This window comes from Cupressus sempervirens, chromosome 5 (assembly GCF_028749045.1).
Source record: "Cupressus sempervirens isolate cs-2001-9-10 chromosome 5, ASM2874904v1, whole genome shotgun sequence".
NCBI classification, from domain to species: domain Eukaryota; kingdom Viridiplantae; phylum Streptophyta; class Pinopsida; order Cupressales; family Cupressaceae; genus Cupressus; species Cupressus sempervirens.
Genome location: NC_143122.1, coordinates 505,162,062 through 505,181,096, shown reverse-complemented (window position 1 = coordinate 505,181,096; position 19,035 = coordinate 505,162,062). Strand labels below are relative to the sequence as shown.

Here is a 19,035-nt window from a genome sequence, read left to right as displayed (position 1 = left end):
CGAATAGTTGTGAACAAAGTTTTATCATGCTTGCTGGTTCTTGCTTTTGAGGAAGAATTGAAATTGAAATTTAAGTTATCCACAATTAAATTAAGATTCTTACATGCATAGATGGGGTTACCTGTGAACTGCTAGTATCTGATATCAACTCCTCCATAGCATTTGCTGTGCCTGGGTGGCTCTTGTGGAAGGCTGGACTGTTTGGGAAAATGATTTGGCTGAAAGAAACTGTCAGGGTTGTGCATGATGTACATATTTTTTAGTAATTTAAATTTTGTATAATCTCAGCTACATATGTTAGGATCTTATCTAAATAATTCTCTTTTATGGCATGCAATGTTTCCTCAGATTGTGGGATTATGAGGATGACAAGAAACCTTCAAGATAAATTAATAGTCATAGACATGTCAAACCTTCACTTTGTCCACTTTTGGATGGTGATGATGTAATGCCCCATCGAGGAATCCTCAAAATTGGGATCAAATATGCACTAAATAACTTATTTTGAATTGAAGATATACATTAAGTATGCATGTGCATCAATTAACGGTGATAAAAGATAGCCAGATTGGAAATAAAGCACAAATTATTGCTTGATTGTTCACAAGTAGAAGATTCAATGACCTTCCACGGGTTCCAAGACATCCAAACACATAGGAAGAGTGAATGAATATGTTCAAGCCACCTTTTGGTAGTCTAGATAGAGTGTGCTAACCTTGCGGAATGAGATTGGACCAATGTCCACAATTGCTAATTGAGGAGGCAACTTACCCTCTATGCAAAGCAATGCCAAGTTCATTTTAAAACCCAAATCAAAAAGTGAGTTCAACCACACAATCGAAATGGAAAACATAAAGTGAATATATAAAAGGGATTCTGAAAACATGGGGACTTCAGCCATGAAATTTGTTGTTACAGAGACCTTTGGGAATAACTGAATGTAAAATATCAATATGCCCAAGAGCAAAGAATCACTACTAGTTAGAACAAATGTGTAGTTCTAGGTAATGTATGCGCAAAAAGCACGTGTAGGAAGAATGTACTTATGCATAGAAAAAGAGACATGTGTAGTTTCTATAAAAACCATAAGAACGAAAAATTATTAGTTAGTGTCTCCAATGCGCGGCTAAAATGAATACATCTCTACATTGAGGAGTAGTGGAAGGCATGATTTTGAGGCCATACACTCTTGAAATTGTGAACAACATCAAAATCTAACTGATCAATGGATCTAAAGCAAGCACAATTGTAACACATGTAATGATAAGAAGGGCTAGATAGGAGCCAATCATGCTTAAGAACTTCACCACTGGAAGCAGTCCACCTTTTGTACACTTGTCCCTAGTAGTGGTATAGTGCAATGATACCCTACCACTTAGAACCCTTATGACTACCCCATTGTGCTTGGAAGATAACAAACTGACCACAAACGTAAGGAAAGTACACACATGCCAAGTAGGTGCATAGAATTAGAGGATGCTATAGAGGTCCAATGTAATATATTTGTACAAATGCAACAATCCATGGAGGATACTCAACATGGGAAACAATAACTAGGAATCATGTATCCATCATACACTAGGGTCATTACTTAGTACCATAGTTCCAAGAATCACGGCGATTCATGCGATTCACGCGATTCGGCGATTCGATTCAAGCCAAACGATTTTTTGTGAATCGGTGAATCGAATCAGCGATAAAGGGTTTATGAAATAAGTTACTAAATTTCAAGGGTTTTTAAAATTTTCCGATTCATGGCCAATTCGATTCCGATTTATGGCCGATTCACGATTTGATTCGGCCTTGCCGATTCCGATCCGATTCCGATTCTTGTTACTTTGCTTAGTACTAACCAAGGTTTGGTGTGGAGACTCAAGAGTGGGAGTATTATCTTTACCATCCATAGTTGACAATGCTATCTTTACCATAATGATATTTGTAGATGGAAAGGTACGATGCTATATCAACATCCTCAAATGACAAGGCAAAGATAAACCATTTCAATGTCCTCAAATGGCGGCAAGGTACATTTATTCTTGTTATTATAATTTAAGACTGTTCATTTATTAAGAACTCAATCAAGGGATACCTTAGGATCCCTTTGTGTCCCAACTTGCCTTAAAGATCTACTCTACTCCACTATGCTCCACTATGCAAACACCAAACGTCTCATCTCGTTATGAGGTATAAATCATAAAGCAATATAAGTACAATGCAAAGCAAGGCTCTCAAAGTCAAAAGTCCAAAAGAACATGGTAAGCTCAATTGGTCTCACTAAGAGCACGAGTCGCTTAGAAGTTGGCATAGGAGCATAGTTGAGCTACATGTTTGGATATAGTCTCAACACCCTACATCAACATGTCACATGTAAGTTCAATTGCAAGCATTGAGGGTGCCATCACAAAAGGCAATACAATAGCAATTACGACAATAGTAGGAGGATAAGTCAACTCCCAAAGCACTCAAGGAAGAAATCGAGTAAAAATGTAATGGAGGCTCAAGTTCCAAACGGCTCAATTGTCCACTATGGAAAGAGCTGGAATTCAATAGAATCCAACATACATCTCACAAAACTTGAGGGAAGCATCAAGAACTCAAACTTCGACAAAATTTGACAAGGTATGAAAATCAACAGTTTAGCATTGAAAGTGCACTTCAGCCAGTGATAAAAAATACCCAAAATATCCGATGATCATTCTGATTCAACAATTCTAATGAACTTCAATAATTAGACATGCCAAACATGGATATTGATAGGCTTTGGATGGTATCCAAAATGATGCGTCGATGAAAAAGCCTAAAAATCAAACTCAAAAGTTGAGCTTAAGAAATTCAAACCCATTTTCCCTTATGAACTAAATATCCCAAAAATCTAATAAAATTTCACTTCAACATCGTAAGAGAAATAAGCCATTTCACCATGGAAAAATTCAAATTGCTAATCTCATAACATGCATAAACCCCACTCACATACTAAAAGCATTAAGTGAAGTTGGGGAAATGCTAAATTCCATCCCACAAGGCAAAACAAACAAGAATCAATTGAAACATATGAAGAATGATTTAAATACAAAATCCCTACTTCTCACCATGCTAAAGACATTGAAATTGGTAGAAGAAAATAAAACCTTTGGGGAAATGCGAATGGCTTCATAAGAACTAGAGCAATTGCAACATGGTTCCAACAAGTTGCTACCCATATGGATCCGATGTTCAGATCAAACCCAATGAGTAAAACTTTGATTCACTCTGCACAAATTTGGAGCAAAATCACGAAGTCTTAAAAGTGGCAAATGAGGAATAAGTCTAGTTCCTCTAATGTAAATTACTTTTTGCTAGTGGGCTGAAAATGACTTGAATAAGTCACTTAAATAAAAAACTAAACAAACTATAGACTTCCCAAACTAAATTAAATCAATTCCAATCAAATGGAATTCACCTATGATGAATTAGCCGATTAGTAAAATTAAATCCCCAAAGACAGTAAAATCAACATTTTATTAAATCTATTTCGTGACAACTGTGGGAACTCTAATGCACAACTAGTAAGGATTGTACCACCTTTTTCTCACAATTTGTCTGTTGATTTGGTGGTCGACGCCTTCTTAGAGATATGTGACATAGCTTAATTGCCTCTCGTGGGTCTGGTTAAATCTGACATTTACATTTGAGCTTTTGGTGCAAAGGCAAATGATTCCAACAATTGGTAGGGCTAATATCTAAGCCCTTTTGAAAGGTAGCAAGAGATTGCCTGCACCTTTATTTGATAGGACTGATATAATATATTGTATATTCTATAAATGAACATAAAATAGAATACATGGTAGATTGAGTAAGAAATGTATGTCTTTCTTCTATGAGGTGGCCCTATTATTTTATAAGGGCGTTTTTTGAGTGGCTTGTGTATGCTTTTCTGGCCGTCTCATTGCTTAAAGGATGGCGTGTGCATTATAAGACAAATAATTCCCTTGTGAGGAAATTACTATTGATATTATTTGTGCGATCAAATTGTTGAGTTATTTGCTTATATTCTTCACAAAGAGTTTTGAATATACACCATTCATTTGTGTCTTGATGTCACTGGAGTTTGAGTGTGTGTTGAAGTAATTTATGCTTTTAATTTGTCTCAAAATTAATTTTCACTGTGCAGCTGACTTGTATTTTAATCTAAAGTTTCGTATTGTTTTAAAATTATTTTCTGGTATGTAATTGTATTTATATCTTGCAGATGTTCCATGTGTGGGAAAGATTCTGAGGCTTCTGGTAAACTTGAGGACTTCTATGAGTTAGAATTGAATGTCAAAGGTTTAAATACTTTGGATGAGAGTTTAGATGATTATTTAAGTATTGAGAATTTGCAAGGTGAAAATCAATACTTCTGTGAATCCTGTAAAGTTAGAACAGATGCAACACGCTGTATTAAATTACGGACCCTTCCTCCAGTCCTTAATTTTCAGCTTAAACGATATGTTTTCCTTGCAAAGGTACTATTGATGACTAATTGTATAAATTTTAACTGATTTTATTGTACTCTGTATTTGAGAAGTGATACTATAGGCACACATTTTTAACAGAACTGAATGTATGGTGGTCTGATAACAATCTGAGCCGGTTACTAATTTCTCATCAAATACTTCCTTATGACATGCTCTTGGTGCAGACCACATCAAAGAAAAAGGTGACTTCAAAATTCCGCTTTCCAGGAACATTGGATATGGGGACACGTTTGAGTGAAAACCAAAATCTGAAGCCTCTTATATATGATTTATCAGCTATATTGATACACAAGGGAGCAACAGTAAATAGTGGTCATTATGTAGCTCACATTAAAGACGAACAAAATGGAATATGGTGGGAGTTTGATGATGAACAAGTCTCAAAGTTGGGGTTTCATCCCTTTGGTGAAAGTTCGGCCTCGACTAACTGCAAGGTTGTTCCTCCAGCGAAGGATGCTGATTCCAAATCATCCATTCCGAATGGTTCTGTAGCTCTGGCAGATCAACAATTATTACAAGGCGCTACTGAATCTAATAATACAATTACTTTCTCTTCTGCGGATGCATATATGCTTATGTATAGTCAGAGAAGATTGACAGAGGATGTAAAATCACACAAGTTATCAGCTTCAGAGGATGAGCCAATGGCAATTGATGGAAGTGAAGTTTCATCTATCAGTTTTCCTTCACTGCCAAAACATCTTTGTCAAGAGATAGAGGAATTGAACACACAGTATGACACTATTTGTGAAGAGTACAGATTGAAGAAAGATGAATTATTATATAAAGTTGCAGAGCGCAAAAGTGAAGTAAGATCAATTCTTTCTGAAGCATCTGTAAATTCACCGGATGAACCATATTTCTGGATCTCAACAGATTGGCTTCGCCAGTGGGCTGATAATCTAACACACATGTATGTATTTTCCAGTTTTGTATTGTATGGCACAGATAAATGACTGTACTGAATGTAAGACTAATGAGTTAAATTTTCTTGTTCACTCCCGTAGCTATCATGCACCAACTTTTTAAAAAATGGATTATTTAATTGTTATGAATCTCATGTCTTCATTCGGTCCTTAAGAGTGATTAATGATTGCTCATGTATATTTTTGTGCAGAATCTGTATTCTGCATTTGTGATGCCATGGTATAGTTCATACAGTATCTAATCTCTTTATATAAGAAGGGTTGATTGACTCTCTTGCCTTTCCTACTGATTCTCATCTGTTTTTGTTGCTCAAGTTTGGATATTTTGCTATTCTTGCTCTTAAATTGTCATTGGTTATTCGGAATGTTTAACTGTTTTGTTTTTGGAGACACTGTGATTAGTGGCATCACTTTCTGTGTTAACATAAAAAATTTGATTCTTTTGAGCTTTAAATTTTCTCAACTTAGCTGTGTTAACATAAAAAATTTGCAAGAACTGGATTTCGTGCGTTTCTTTTATATCTAAGAGACTGTATGAATGTGATTAAACAGACCAATTTTCTCTGTGACGTATGGTATAATCATCATAAAAAAAACTTATATCTCGTGACACAGCTCATTAGTTGTAGTTTATAACCCTAAGCCACAATTTAGAAAGTTGCCAGTGCTTAGATTCTGTCATTAGTGTGCTATTAACTAATTTCAACAGCAGAGTTCTGGTCCAGAAAGGGCATTTTGTTATATTTACCCTATTTTTGTTGACATCTGTGTTAGTATTCAGCCCTGTGTATTCCATGGTGGCCTGTTTAGAGTATTTTTTTGGTCCATTATCTAGTGGCATATGCCATTTCATTATTGTATTTGCACAGTCAAATTGGTATTGATTTTTTTTTCCTTACAAGTGTTCAAATATCAGGATAAAATTTGTAAGGCAATGCTCTGTACGTTATTATTGGATTGCCTAGTTCTATTTCCTGGACTAGATGTGAAATATACTTTACTTTGGAAGACTTTTGATTCTTTGTTTGCCCTGGTGGATTCTTTATTTTAAAATTTACATAGGTAATTAATTACAATTTTCTATGATATAGATTAGAATTTCAAGTCCAATTTTCATTTAGCATGTGGGTTTTTCTGAAGTACACAATCCTTGCAGCTCTCTGGACAATTCAAATCTTCAATGTCAGCATGGGAAAGTGCCCCCTGCAAGGCTGTATTCCATGAAAAGAATATCAACAAATGCTTGGGCTAAACTGCTATTTAAGGTATGGCACCTAGACATTTAATATGCTGTAGTACATACATATTCTTCACTGCTGGTCTGAAGGTACAAAGTTACAGAATTCTTGCAGTTAGTACGCATCTATTTCTTTGTGCCCTATTTGACAATGATGAATTTCTGGAGCATTTTGTCCTATAACTTTTTTGGGAATCATGCATCTTTGTGAATTTTGATTTTAATGCTTCAATAATACAATGTCTTATGGCCAACAAGATGTATAATGCTTCCATTCGTTGAATCATTGTACACAGTCATAATGTAGTTATTCTTTGAACTTTCAGCCGGGGTCATTTTAATGCATAAGAAATCTTATTAATTTTAATACGTTTCTGTTCACATGAATTTTACAACTATCCAATACTTAACATCTAAGTTGCCGATTCGGGTTCGGGGACGGGTTCGGGTTCGGGGTTCGGTTCGTGGGTTCGGGCAATTTTTTTTTCCCCATTTGGGTTCGTGGGTGGGTTCGTTAGTGTATATATATATATATATATATATGCAAAAAAAATATAAACTCATATAGTTGTAAAAGTAAAACTAAGTCATTCCATAGTATGAATATATCAATGTTACTTGATTATTGATCAATGCCAAATGTCAAAGATAAACATTAAATACTCACTCATTAATCTATGCTAATGTTGTAAATAAAATCATACATTGAATTACTAAAATGCAAAATGGAATTTCAAAACATAGACTACTTCATCAGATTGATAGATAATAAATTATGACTTAATAAAGTTTGAAACTCTGAAACATAGTGATAAATCATAAATGACTCAATGAGTCAATGACAAATGTTTAAACATAGTTTATCAAAGATGCAAATGCCCTTCAAGGGTCAAATGGGTCATCAAAATATGAGGGATCAATGGCTTCATCCTCATCTATATCATTGACATTTTCCACATCATTGGAACCCAAACCGGTTCCACTAGCCCCAGATGCAGCCACATCCTCCTCTTTGTCCTCCTCAACATCTAGCAAGGCAATTCTAGATATATCTTGGACAGTCATATCCAAGTTAGAAGTCTCAGGTAGTACATCCCACAACTTCTCTGGTCCCTTCTTATATCCTGGATCCTTGCGTGATAAGAGGCGCCAGTTGTTGTGAATAAATACCAAGTCCTCTGCTTTCTTTGAACCCAACCGGTTACGCTTCACTGAGTGGATAAAGGGGTATGTACTCCAATTCCGCTCAGCAGCAGAAGAGCTTGCAACCTAGAGAGACAACCAACAAATTTTAAAAAATTAGCTAAATAATTTTACAATACAATAGGAATTTAAGAGTGCTAATTCGACAAGCTAAGTAGCCATAAGAAAAGGAAAAAAAACTTAAATACATACTTGTGACAAGATCTTAATGGCAAGAGGTTGGAGGTACATGTAACTTTCCCCATGTAAGTACCACCATCCAATGGCATCCAATTTACTTTGGTCATTGATTGCATCAGGCTCTGCATTTTTGCTTGAGACAAAATCAACAAACTCTCTCCTAACATTTGATGCCACATCAGGATCACTAAAGAGCCTGTTAAGTGCCCTCTTATACCCAACAGCAACTTCAGGATCTCTATATGGTGCCACTCTACCAGGAATCGCAAGTATCTCACTGCTATAATATCTAGGAGAAAGTGCATATGCCAAGAGGTGCAAAGGTGTAGTCATCTTGTTCCAACGATGTAGAACAATTTTCTCCACCTTAGTGTACAAGGTATCAGGATCCTGCTCTCTCCTCTGAATGATCTGGGATGTCAAATGATGTACATGTAAGTTATCTTGATGTAGTGTTAATAACTTAATTAAAATCAAAAATCAAAATCTCTCAATAAACAAGGATAAAGTATCGTATAAAAATTTAAACTTACTGATTTCATTCTTTCTAGCATAGAGTCCATGGCATCATATATGTTTCCCAAACAAGGCTCATCCGTGTCGGCATACCGAAGCATAGACATGATGGGCTCGGTGAGTTCTAATGCATATTCCACCCTATTCCAAAAATTATCACTCAAGATCAAATCCTTTACAGTTTTGGCCTTTTCTGTATCAGCTTGCTTCCATCCACCCCATTTGTTGCTAATAACCATTTGACCCAATGCCTCTTTCACCCTCACAAGTCGTCTAAGGACGATTGTGTGTGAAGCAAACCTTGTTTCAGCAACCTATTACCATGTTAATTCAAATTGTAAGTTAATATGATAACACAAAAATTTAAGAATATGTATTAAATTTTGTAAAGTATGACACAAAAATTAATATGATAAATGAAGCTAAATAAAGTTGAAAATTTACCTTCAATAATTCCAAGCAGGAGAAAGTTCTGAAAATTGCTTGTGACATATGGTGGTTTGTCACAAACATTTGGATCTGCTCACCCTCCTCATACACATTTTTCATCCATTCAATTTGGCTGCCCATTGTTTTCATCACCAAGTTCAAGGAGTGGACAGTGCATGGTGTCCAAAAGATATGCTCATATCGTGCTTCTACCAAAGCACCTGCAGCCTTACAAACTTTAGCATTGTCCGTTATTACTTGGACAACATTGTCAACTCCCACGGACTCTATGGATTCAATGAGAAGTTGGGCAATAAAATTTGCATCCTTTACTTGCCCTTCACAATCAACCGCCTTCAAAAACATTGCCCCCTTGGGGCAAACAGCAATCACATTTATTAATGGACGGTTTTTGCAATCTTTCCATCCATCAGAGACAATGCTCACCCCCGTTTGGATCCAAGAATCTCTTATTGGTTTGAGGAGGTTTTCTACATTCTTTCTCTCCTTATGCAATATGGTGGTTCTCAACTTTTCATATCTAGGGGATTGGTAACCATGAGGTGCATCATTTATTGCTTTCACCATCTCTCTCCAATAAGGGGATCTCACTAGATTGAATGAAACACCATTTGTAATGAGGCAACGCCCAACCTTTATGTCAGCAATTTCTCTCTTGTCATTTTCAAATGCCGTATCTAATGGGCCTCTCTTGCGGGATGCGGGTGTTTCTATTTCATCTTCATCCATAGATGGGGTAGGTAGGAAGGGATGTGGTTTACTAATTGTTTGAGAGGGTGGTGTTGGTGGTATTTGCTTTGACTTATCTTTTTTTACCTTTGACACTAACCTATCAGCCTCTTCTTGTTCTTTTAACATGCTTGCTATTTGAGGAGCTGACAACCCTTTTTTACCTCCCTCAAGGGGCCCCTCACACATGGAAATCCCTTGACCTGGTGGACCTATCAAATGATGTTTAACCCGGAAATAGGAGCTTCTATATTGGTTTTGGCAAAAATTGCATTTCCATATATACCCTCCCCCACCAGCACATTGCTCAATTCTTGTTGTATACTTCCACAAAGGAGAGCCTTTATCAATTTTAAATCTTTGGGATCCCACCCCACCCACTGAACCCTGACTACTCATTCTTGGATTCTTGCAATCTATAAAAACAAATTTAAAAAAATATTTCAAAACTTATACAAAACTTGATAAAAATTTAGAACAATAAATATAAAAAATTAAAAAAACTAAAAACAAACTATGAAAGAAGCAAAAGGAAGGATCAAATGCATGCCTGGAACACTCAACACTGATTATTTGAAGGATTTGAAACTCCACAAATAATCTCTAAAACCTTCTCTTCAAACTTGCAAAATGGCCACACCAAAATGAGAGAGCAAAATGACAAAGCAAATGAGAGATTAGATGAATGAAATGCATCTAATAGGCCTTACTTTAGGGTTTGGCAAAAAAAATAATGAAAAAAATATTATTTTATTGCTTTTTTGGGCCACTTTTTGGCCCCACCTGCCGCGGGTCCGCCCGGATTCGCCCGGGTCTGCGACCGGTCCGGGCAGGGTCCGCATTTTGGCCTGCGGGGCACGGACCCGGGAGGACCCGCAGGCCAAAATGCGGACCCTGCCCGGACCGGTCGCGGACCCGGGCTTGGATCTGGACCCGAATGAATCTGGACCCGGACCCGAGCTCCAGGGTGCGAATCCGGTAACTTAGCTTAACATGTATTATATACTAGACAGAACATGTGCATTTTCATGGATGCAAAAAGAATCTACCTATTCCTTGTTGTATTATGATTTCAAAGCCACATGGTGTGCTGGGATATGCTTTTACTCATCCTCACTTCTCCCTATTGCCAAAACTTAATGCAACACTCAGTAAATGTCTAAGGACAATTCCTTTGAACATGATGAATGTAACCTTCTGGAGGATGCGAATTCTAATTTTCTTCATTATATATAAATGACTTAGGAGCACGGCATGGGCAGAGAACACAGAATATGATAAACATTATGAAAATGATGGTGACAGATAACACAGAAGCAAGTCTCGCTATATTGTTCATGGCAGAAAAAAGCACCTTTATGCTGATCTTTATTGGATTAAGGCTGATTGAAGTGCCACTGAAAAATTCTTCAGGATTTATGTTGTAGGTGAAGGGTTTCAGCATTATGTCATCTTATTGTTCAAATTCTCATCTTCTATTGCTAGTGCTTGATTCAAATTCCACTTCCATGCGTTGTCTCTCATCTCCAGCAGGGTACTTGTTGAGATTTCTTACATTTCAAATTTCCTGCTACAGTAAATTGTCACCAAGAGGAATTCAATCAAAGAGATTGAACTTTGAACTATAATTGATGATGGTTGTGATTGCAGAGTGTTGCCTCCAGTGATCATACTCCAGGTTCCAGATGGATTGACTGGAACTGATTAACAGAAGGGTTGGAAAATGGTGTGACAAGTTTTTAAACACAAAGGATTTATTTATCTTTAAATCAATGTTTCATCACAATCCAAGTAAAATGCAGAGACTTGCAGTAAAATTTCTGGTTTCAACAATTCTGAAAGGTTCCAAAAAGTTCTCCATTTTTCAGGAGTTTTGACAATTTTCCAAGTCAAAGTTGCTTTAGATTTGTGTAAAATCGCTTATCTGCCAGAAGTTTTTCTTTTCTAGCATAACCTAATCTGGTGGTTGTCGTCATGAGAAGTTGCTATATTAGGGAGATAGATTTAGTGAAGTTTTGTATTGGAGAGGTCTATCTTCCTAAATTGTAGGGTTTTATTCACTTTATTTTATATCTGTGGCGTTCCTTGGTTGACTTTTCTCTTTGTTGTAAATTTATGTGTTGCTGATTTGTCTAGTGCTCAACATTCACTAGTTTTATTACTTCAAATCATTGTTAGCAACCAAATAGTTGTCTTCACTTTACCCACTATGAGATTGTGTTTGCTAATACTTGAATCATAGTCAATTGGATATCCTCCTTTGTATTAACATATCTCATTTTCAAGGCTTGACTTACAATCCAACACATGCATTGAGGGCAACTGGCAAAAACACGATAGGTTAGAAAATCACAATTAATGCGAGTCCCTGTTGACAACTTGCAGTGTTAATAATAGTAAACTGTCTATATATTGGATAGGTTTAATTTGATCTCAGGGAGCTTCCCCCCTAACTTGAAAGGATAGTTCTATTGTATTCTCTGTTCCTTTTTTAAGCCTATAGGAATTGGCCTAACCTCCTATGAACTGCAGTGTGCTGGTTAAAGATTTTAATGTGGTTAGCAATGCTGCCGTGACACACCATCTGGTAGTATACAGACGGGAATTGAATATCGTGCCCTCTTGCTTGTAAAATAATGCATTACCATCTGAGCCGCAAGACCCCAGTGTTCACTGTTCACTGTTCCTTTTAGTTTTGTCTGGCAATAGATAAATTAAACATGTCACCATTGGTATCATGCTTGGTCTCCTTGAGATGATATAAACATGCCTGGGATGCCTCAACTAATTAATTGAAGGATCTGTGACTGCCTTATTAACATGTTGAGCAGCCTAAACTTCAACAGATTGACTCATTGTAGTTTCCAGTTTCTTTGAGTTATAGAAAACTAGTAGTTGGGTTGGTCTGTATCAATTCTTCTTTGTTTTTATGTCATCGGATTTGTTAAGAGGACTGTTATTTTTTGACAACTGCAGAAATTGCTTTGAAGTTCCATGGTCTACTCAATAAACATTTTGTCAACAGAAATGCTAGCTCTGATTTACCTCATCACTGTCAATGCAGTTCCCTTTTTGAGGCTTATCCAAATAGCATATTGGGTACCATGTGCAAAGGTGTGTTGAGACATTCTGCCTGCTATGTTTGACAAGTCTAGTTGTCCCATCATAAATATGTACCATAACTTCTCATGCATATTTTTACTCTGATTTTTTTGGGTCAACTGTTAAAACTTTATTTTTGTAGGTTGACGAGTTATTTTATTTGAATGAGTGTGCAAAGTGAGGACATGGAAGTAGTCTGTTTGAGTTTCAACTTAGGGAGGTGTGTAAACTTATGTAGTTTGGGGATTGCTGGACTTAGTTATATATATATTTTTTGAGCTAGGATTCAACTCAGTAACTTCAATTTGGTCTTTTAGACATTTCAGGCTTCATATTTATTCCGTCCTTGTGAGAGTTGGATCAATAGCAATGTTACCCCGGCGCGGGGGTGCAGGGGGATGTCGGGACGAGTTTCGGGTGCGGGAAAAAATAAGCCTCAATTTGGGGACGGCGGGGGTGCAGCGGTGGGGGAGCCAAACAGGGGGGTGGGGGGGTAGGGGAGGAGGGGGAGTGGAGGGAGGGGGTTGCATAGTATATATATAATATATATGAGTAAAAATGCTAATTATGAAATGATACTTCAATATATTATATAACATTAACATAGCAAATATAGTTGAATACAATGAATAGAGAAAATTGAAATGTGATTCACAAACCATAAGTTAAAACTTGAAACTTGAAACCTCATAACTATTACTAATGACCATTTAACAAATTAACTTAGTTCAAGTTGCAAGATTCAAAATTAATTCTTTAAATATGATTCTATGAATATCATATATCATAAAGATGCTCATGATGACAATGAGCCGAATAGCATGAAACAGTGAAATAATAATAATGTATCATAGCCATATCAAAGTGAGTACCCAGGAAGCACCCCACGAGGACCCAGGAAGCACCCGCGCACTCGCGCACCCTGGAAGCACCCAAGCACCGCGTCCCCCTCGGGTGATTGACTGGTGCGGCAGCAGAAAAACTCCTGACGGGGGTACTCGGGTGTGTGACGCACTTGCATCGGTGCTTATGCGCATCGGGTGCACCGGGGTTTTGACCCGAGTGCGCGCACCCGGGTTACATTGATCAATAGCACAATAGTCAAGGTTCCCATTTCCTCTGGCACTACTGGTTTGTTGAGAATATTTGTTTCTAAGAAATTGAAGCAAATATAATATATGATAATTTACATGATTGATCAAATTATGTAGGTCTGGTTGTAATACATATGTGTGCATATATAATTACACACACACACACACACACACACACATAGATATACACATACATACATACATACATACATACATATACATGTGTGTGTGTGTGTGTGTAATACACACACACACACACACACACACATATTACACACAACACACACACACACACACACACACACACACACACATACATATATATCACATATTACACACACAACACACACATATGTATATGTATGTATGAAAATTACCATAATGGATCAATTTGTATCGGTTATAAACTGATTACTGATTATTGGGCATCATGTATTGATATCGATTACACTTAATATGTATTGGTTTTCATTATGGTTATCACCAATTGTATTTTGTGAAACACTATTTTATTGGGCATCATACTTTATATACTATCGGTCATTGTGGTTGTGCTGATTCATTGTTTTGTTATGATATTCACCATTAGTATTCTAAACGGTGTCTTCTTGGAGCTTAATGAATATGTGTTGAGGGTCATGCCCCTATGTAATCATGTCTCAGTGCATATATAATATGCATCATTTACAACCACAGATCAAATCAATATAAGGTATAAAGCTCTCAGTCTGTAGATTATGCACTAAACATATACGTGGATAAAAATAAATCTGCATCAGCACTGTAGAAGGAAGGTCTGCATACATAAGACAAAAAATATTATTTGGATAAAGATATGTATAAATAAACTCATATTCAGAATTAGAGTGAAAGATTGCTCAAGATCCTTACATCAAATTGTAAAATATAATTAGTGAGTCTTCTCCAATAAACGATCAATGAATTTTACATGGTTTAGGTTTATTCTCAACCATTATTTTGAAATTGGTTTATGTTCAATGAAGTTGATCACCATTTTTAAGTTCATTACATACTTTTATTTGCTTTCAGAATTGCTCACTAAATAACCAACTCTTCAAACTTCAGTGCATTTGGTCTGGATCATGGTTTCGAGTGTCACTAAAAAATAAAAATTAGAATTCAAAAAATCGTAAAAAATCAATATGTACTGCTTAATATATTTCAGGAAAAAGCCACAAAAATATTTTTGAGTGAATATATCAAAGCATGTGGGGCATTAATGTTAGAGAGATTAGAATAATGTCGATATGTAAAATTTCATTAAGTTTTTAGAGCTTCAATTTATAATTGAGGTTAGAGAGAGATTTGATTAATTTTGGTCCACCGTTCAAGAAGGCTTTTGACTGCCAGGACTATAAAATCAAGAAAACATGTTTTTTTAGATTGGTTGACAGCAGCCTTTTAAGCTGCCAAACACACCAGTTGTTCAACGGTTCAACCTATGATTACTGGGACCCAGCCTAGGCACAAGGCCTGTGAGCCCAGTGGCCCAGTTGGGGTTTGAGCCTTGGTGGTGGCCTCACCAACAAGGTGTTTCAACCACTGTTCTAAATGGGTCATCTCACCAAGAAAACATGTCTTGATTTCTTTTTGAATCTGTTTATTTTTAATGCTACTTTGGTCTTCGCCATCGAAGCATTTATTAGTGTTCTAACCTTGTTCTATCTCTGATTATATAAGACATGGTAATGGATTGACTTTAGGCTGTGATTTTGGGTTTATAAATTTGTAATGATTGTACTGGTGATTTTCAGTGTGAATCTGAAGGATTTTGGTTTGGATTCTGTGCTTCTCAACTTTTTAACCAAATGTTTTGTCTTCTTTTTATAAATATTGGCGGTCTCAATGTGGCAATATATAGTCCGCTTCTCATTTTTACCCTAAAAACATTTAGATTTCTCTGGAAGATAGAAAAAATTCATGTACCATAATTTGATATACTTCTTTTTACATATTTTTGACTTTTATCTTAAAGTAAATGTGTACCTGTGTAGAAATTTTAGTTGTCTTATATCGAGTATTATCTAACACAATTTTAAGTGTCATTATTTCTCTAAGTATCTGGATTATTTAATATTCATTATTCAAATCCTGCAAATATTCTGAAGTGGTGAACTTTTGATTGCATGCATGTAGTATGGTGGAGGTCCACTGTTGTCAGACAATGATTACTGTACTGATTGCATCAAAGAAGAAGCCAAAATAGAAGCTTCGGCTAATAGTTACCGAGATAACAGAACAGCTATGAAAGAGGCAGTGGAAGCTTCCCTATCAGGGCATTATGGTGATGAAAATCTGTATTATGTTTCCAGAACATGGTAATAGTTGTTTCCCAATGTTTTATGCCTTTTTCAAGGTCTTTGAAGACTTGATTTTTTACTGTTGTTCTGCTTCCTTTTTACCCTTAAATTATGAGAGCAAAATTTGAATTACATTGTGCTTATCCAGTTTTTTTCTGTGTTCCATTTTTGCCCAAAACCTTGCCTGATGAATTGAATATTTTGATTAAGCACATAAGTTTGACAGTATTGCATGATATTCTTTTTATTTAGTTATTTATGTTTTTAGGTTGATGCAATGGCTGCGGCGGAAAATTGTTGATGCACCATGTGACGGTGATGCTGGGCCAACAGCATCACTTAGATGTCATCATGGGAATCTGTTGCCAGAACATGCATCTGGTGCGAAACGGCAATTAGTGCCTGAGAAAATCTGGTTTTATTTTTTGAAAAATGCTGAGGAAGTTGAACCTGAGAATCCTGAAGGTCATGTGTCCTTTGATTCAAATTCAGAATCCTGTGCCGTTTGTGAGTTGGAATTATCTACAGCTGCAACTGTACAAGACCGTCTGAGGTAAGTCTACACATCTTCACTTTTTTATCTAGGAGTGTGTAAGTAGTAGGGTGTACTCAGATCAAATGTTTTAGTAAAGTTACTTCTTTTCGCATCTGATAGGGTAACCAAGATCGAACAGCGGCAAAGACATGAACAATTGTGTTTGGGTAAAGGCATTGCTGTTTTACCTGGACATGTTTATTATTTGGTTCCTTCATTATGGATTGCAAAATGGAAGGCCTACTTGACAGCAAGTGGGAAGAATGCATCTACAGTAGAAGAACCAGGAAATCTGGAGCAATGCATTGATTCTGTTTTATGCAGGAAGGTATTGGAAATAATTAAATATTAATGTTCTCTAAGAATAAACAACAGTTTAACAGAATCCTGATGTGCAGTTGTTTGAAGTGTCTACTATCAGACTAACAATAATGTCATTGAAAGACTCGCGTTTATAAATTAGAAGCAACTATAGCCAAGACTCTGTAAACTGAGTTTAATTGCCTATGAAAGGTAAAATTGTGATAACAATCTAATTGATTATAGCTAAATTTCTAGTTTTAGTTAATTAGATTAGATAATTTTGATAGTGCTTTGTAAATGCCATTGTATTACAATTTCTTCCTGGGTCTTACTATACTAGGAAATTTTAGGTTTCTTGAGCTTTTAGAGTACCCCGAGCCTTAAAAAGATTTTAGAGTAACTCGAGTCTTAATAAATGTTTAGAGAACTTTACGATTATTGTATATGGCAGACTTGTGAATCATGGACAGAAATATGATTTGGACAATGATTTTTCTTGTTCTTTGTGCTAGATGCCCTATAAAAATCCAGCCACCTTATCTTTGTCATGGTAAAGTCATATTCTTCTTCTGCATTGGGTCTGATATTATATGCTGTTTTGAGCCCTTTGTTGTCCACATATGGTATTTCAAATAAAACTGTTGTGAAATTTGGGGCAGCAGCATGTCAGATTTGAAAAGAAGGGAAGTAGAAAGAATTGAAAAACATCCAGTTATCAGCAATCTCAAAATTAAAACTGCTGTTCCATATGAGATCTTGTTGGTGGAAATAGGTACTTCACAAGCATCAGCATTGGTCTGGTTGTTTAGTTACCTAAAAAGGACTCGTAATATGGAAAAGCACTGTTGGCCTAAGATAATTGTGGAGGAAAAACTAGATAAAAAGAAAGAATGCATGGACGTAGCAAAAAGACAAATGGATGAAGAAATATGATGTAAATAACTTAATATACAAGAATGTCTGAATAGCAATGAAGAAATAAAAAAGTCTGAGGGAAAAAATGTGATCATATGGTAAAAAAAATGGCCATAAAAACTCTTATCATATCAAAGATTTTAATCCCATATATGACCATTAGGAAAAAACGCAAATAGGAAAAAATGCTAAGGGACATCGAAAATGATAGTAGCTCAACCAAGACGTAGCTCTCACCATCCGAGGTGTGAGATAGGTAGATGAATGAAGCTTAAGGAAGAATGTGAAAAGATAATGCACCTATTTTGCAACATCGGCATGGTGGAGATAGAGTGGCATTTTGTCATAAAGTTTCTGGTATACAATGGCATTCGTTCGAGCTATGTGGATATTTTAATGTGGACAATTTAAGGACTTCATTTCTAGAAACACAACCATACAAAACATAAAACCTATTGATCAAAATTCACTCTTGAAGGGCAGATTTTAAATGGAAGTTACAAATTGTTGTAAGCATTGGTGCCTTGTTTTGGGGTGTGTGCTATTTGTTGTTTCCATTGGCTGGTTTAGCCTCGTGGACATTATTAAAATCTGACATTCATTCATTTGGTTCTGTGCCATTTTTAAGACAAGCACTCTCAAATTTATGTATCATGTAAATGTAAAGGTTGGAGGTATTGTTTAGTATGGTGGCAATGAGCAATGTGTTGTGTGGGTACAAAGGGTATAGGTTGGGTGTGGTATGTGGCGAGTTTCAGTCCTTAGGAATAACTCTTGACTTGAATTTGTGCTATAAAAATGAGTGTACTGCCTGATGATGGATACCAATTAAAAGTAATAGTTAGAACATTGATTTGCACTAGGTGAATGCCGATAAAAATGGATGCGCTACACAGATATTCCAGATATTCGCTAATTATATTTGTAGATGAAATTGGTGCTTCAAATGTGCCAGATTTATGAAGCCAAGTAATACAAAGCCTCAAAAAGGTTGAGGGTTTAATTCCATTGAAATTGGTATAGCCAAG

General features: G+C 36.2%; 1 protein-coding gene across 8 annotated transcripts in view; it reads left to right on the top strand.

The window, feature by feature from the left end:
* LOC149556927 (ubiquitin carboxyl-terminal hydrolase 26-like) overlaps window positions 1–19,035 on the top strand; it is a 69,810-nt gene that overhangs the window by 16,535 nt on the left and 34,240 nt on the right. For all 8 annotated transcript variants that reach the window (XR_016364814.1, XR_016364813.1, XM_089831556.1 and 5 more), the window contains 6 exons: window positions 4,229–4,484; window positions 4,661–5,409; window positions 6,579–6,687; window positions 16,091–16,272; window positions 16,523–16,807; window positions 16,910–17,117. Coding sequence is in view for 6 of the 8 variants with exons in the window: in XM_089831556.1 (XP_089687682.1) it covers window positions 4,229–4,484; window positions 4,661–5,409; window positions 6,579–6,687; window positions 16,091–16,272; window positions 16,523–16,807; window positions 16,910–17,117 (1,789 nt within the window). In the remaining 2 variants the exon portion in view is untranslated. The remainder of the gene's footprint in view (window positions 1–4,228; window positions 4,485–4,660; window positions 5,410–6,578; window positions 6,688–16,090; window positions 16,273–16,522; window positions 16,808–16,909; window positions 17,118–19,035) is intronic.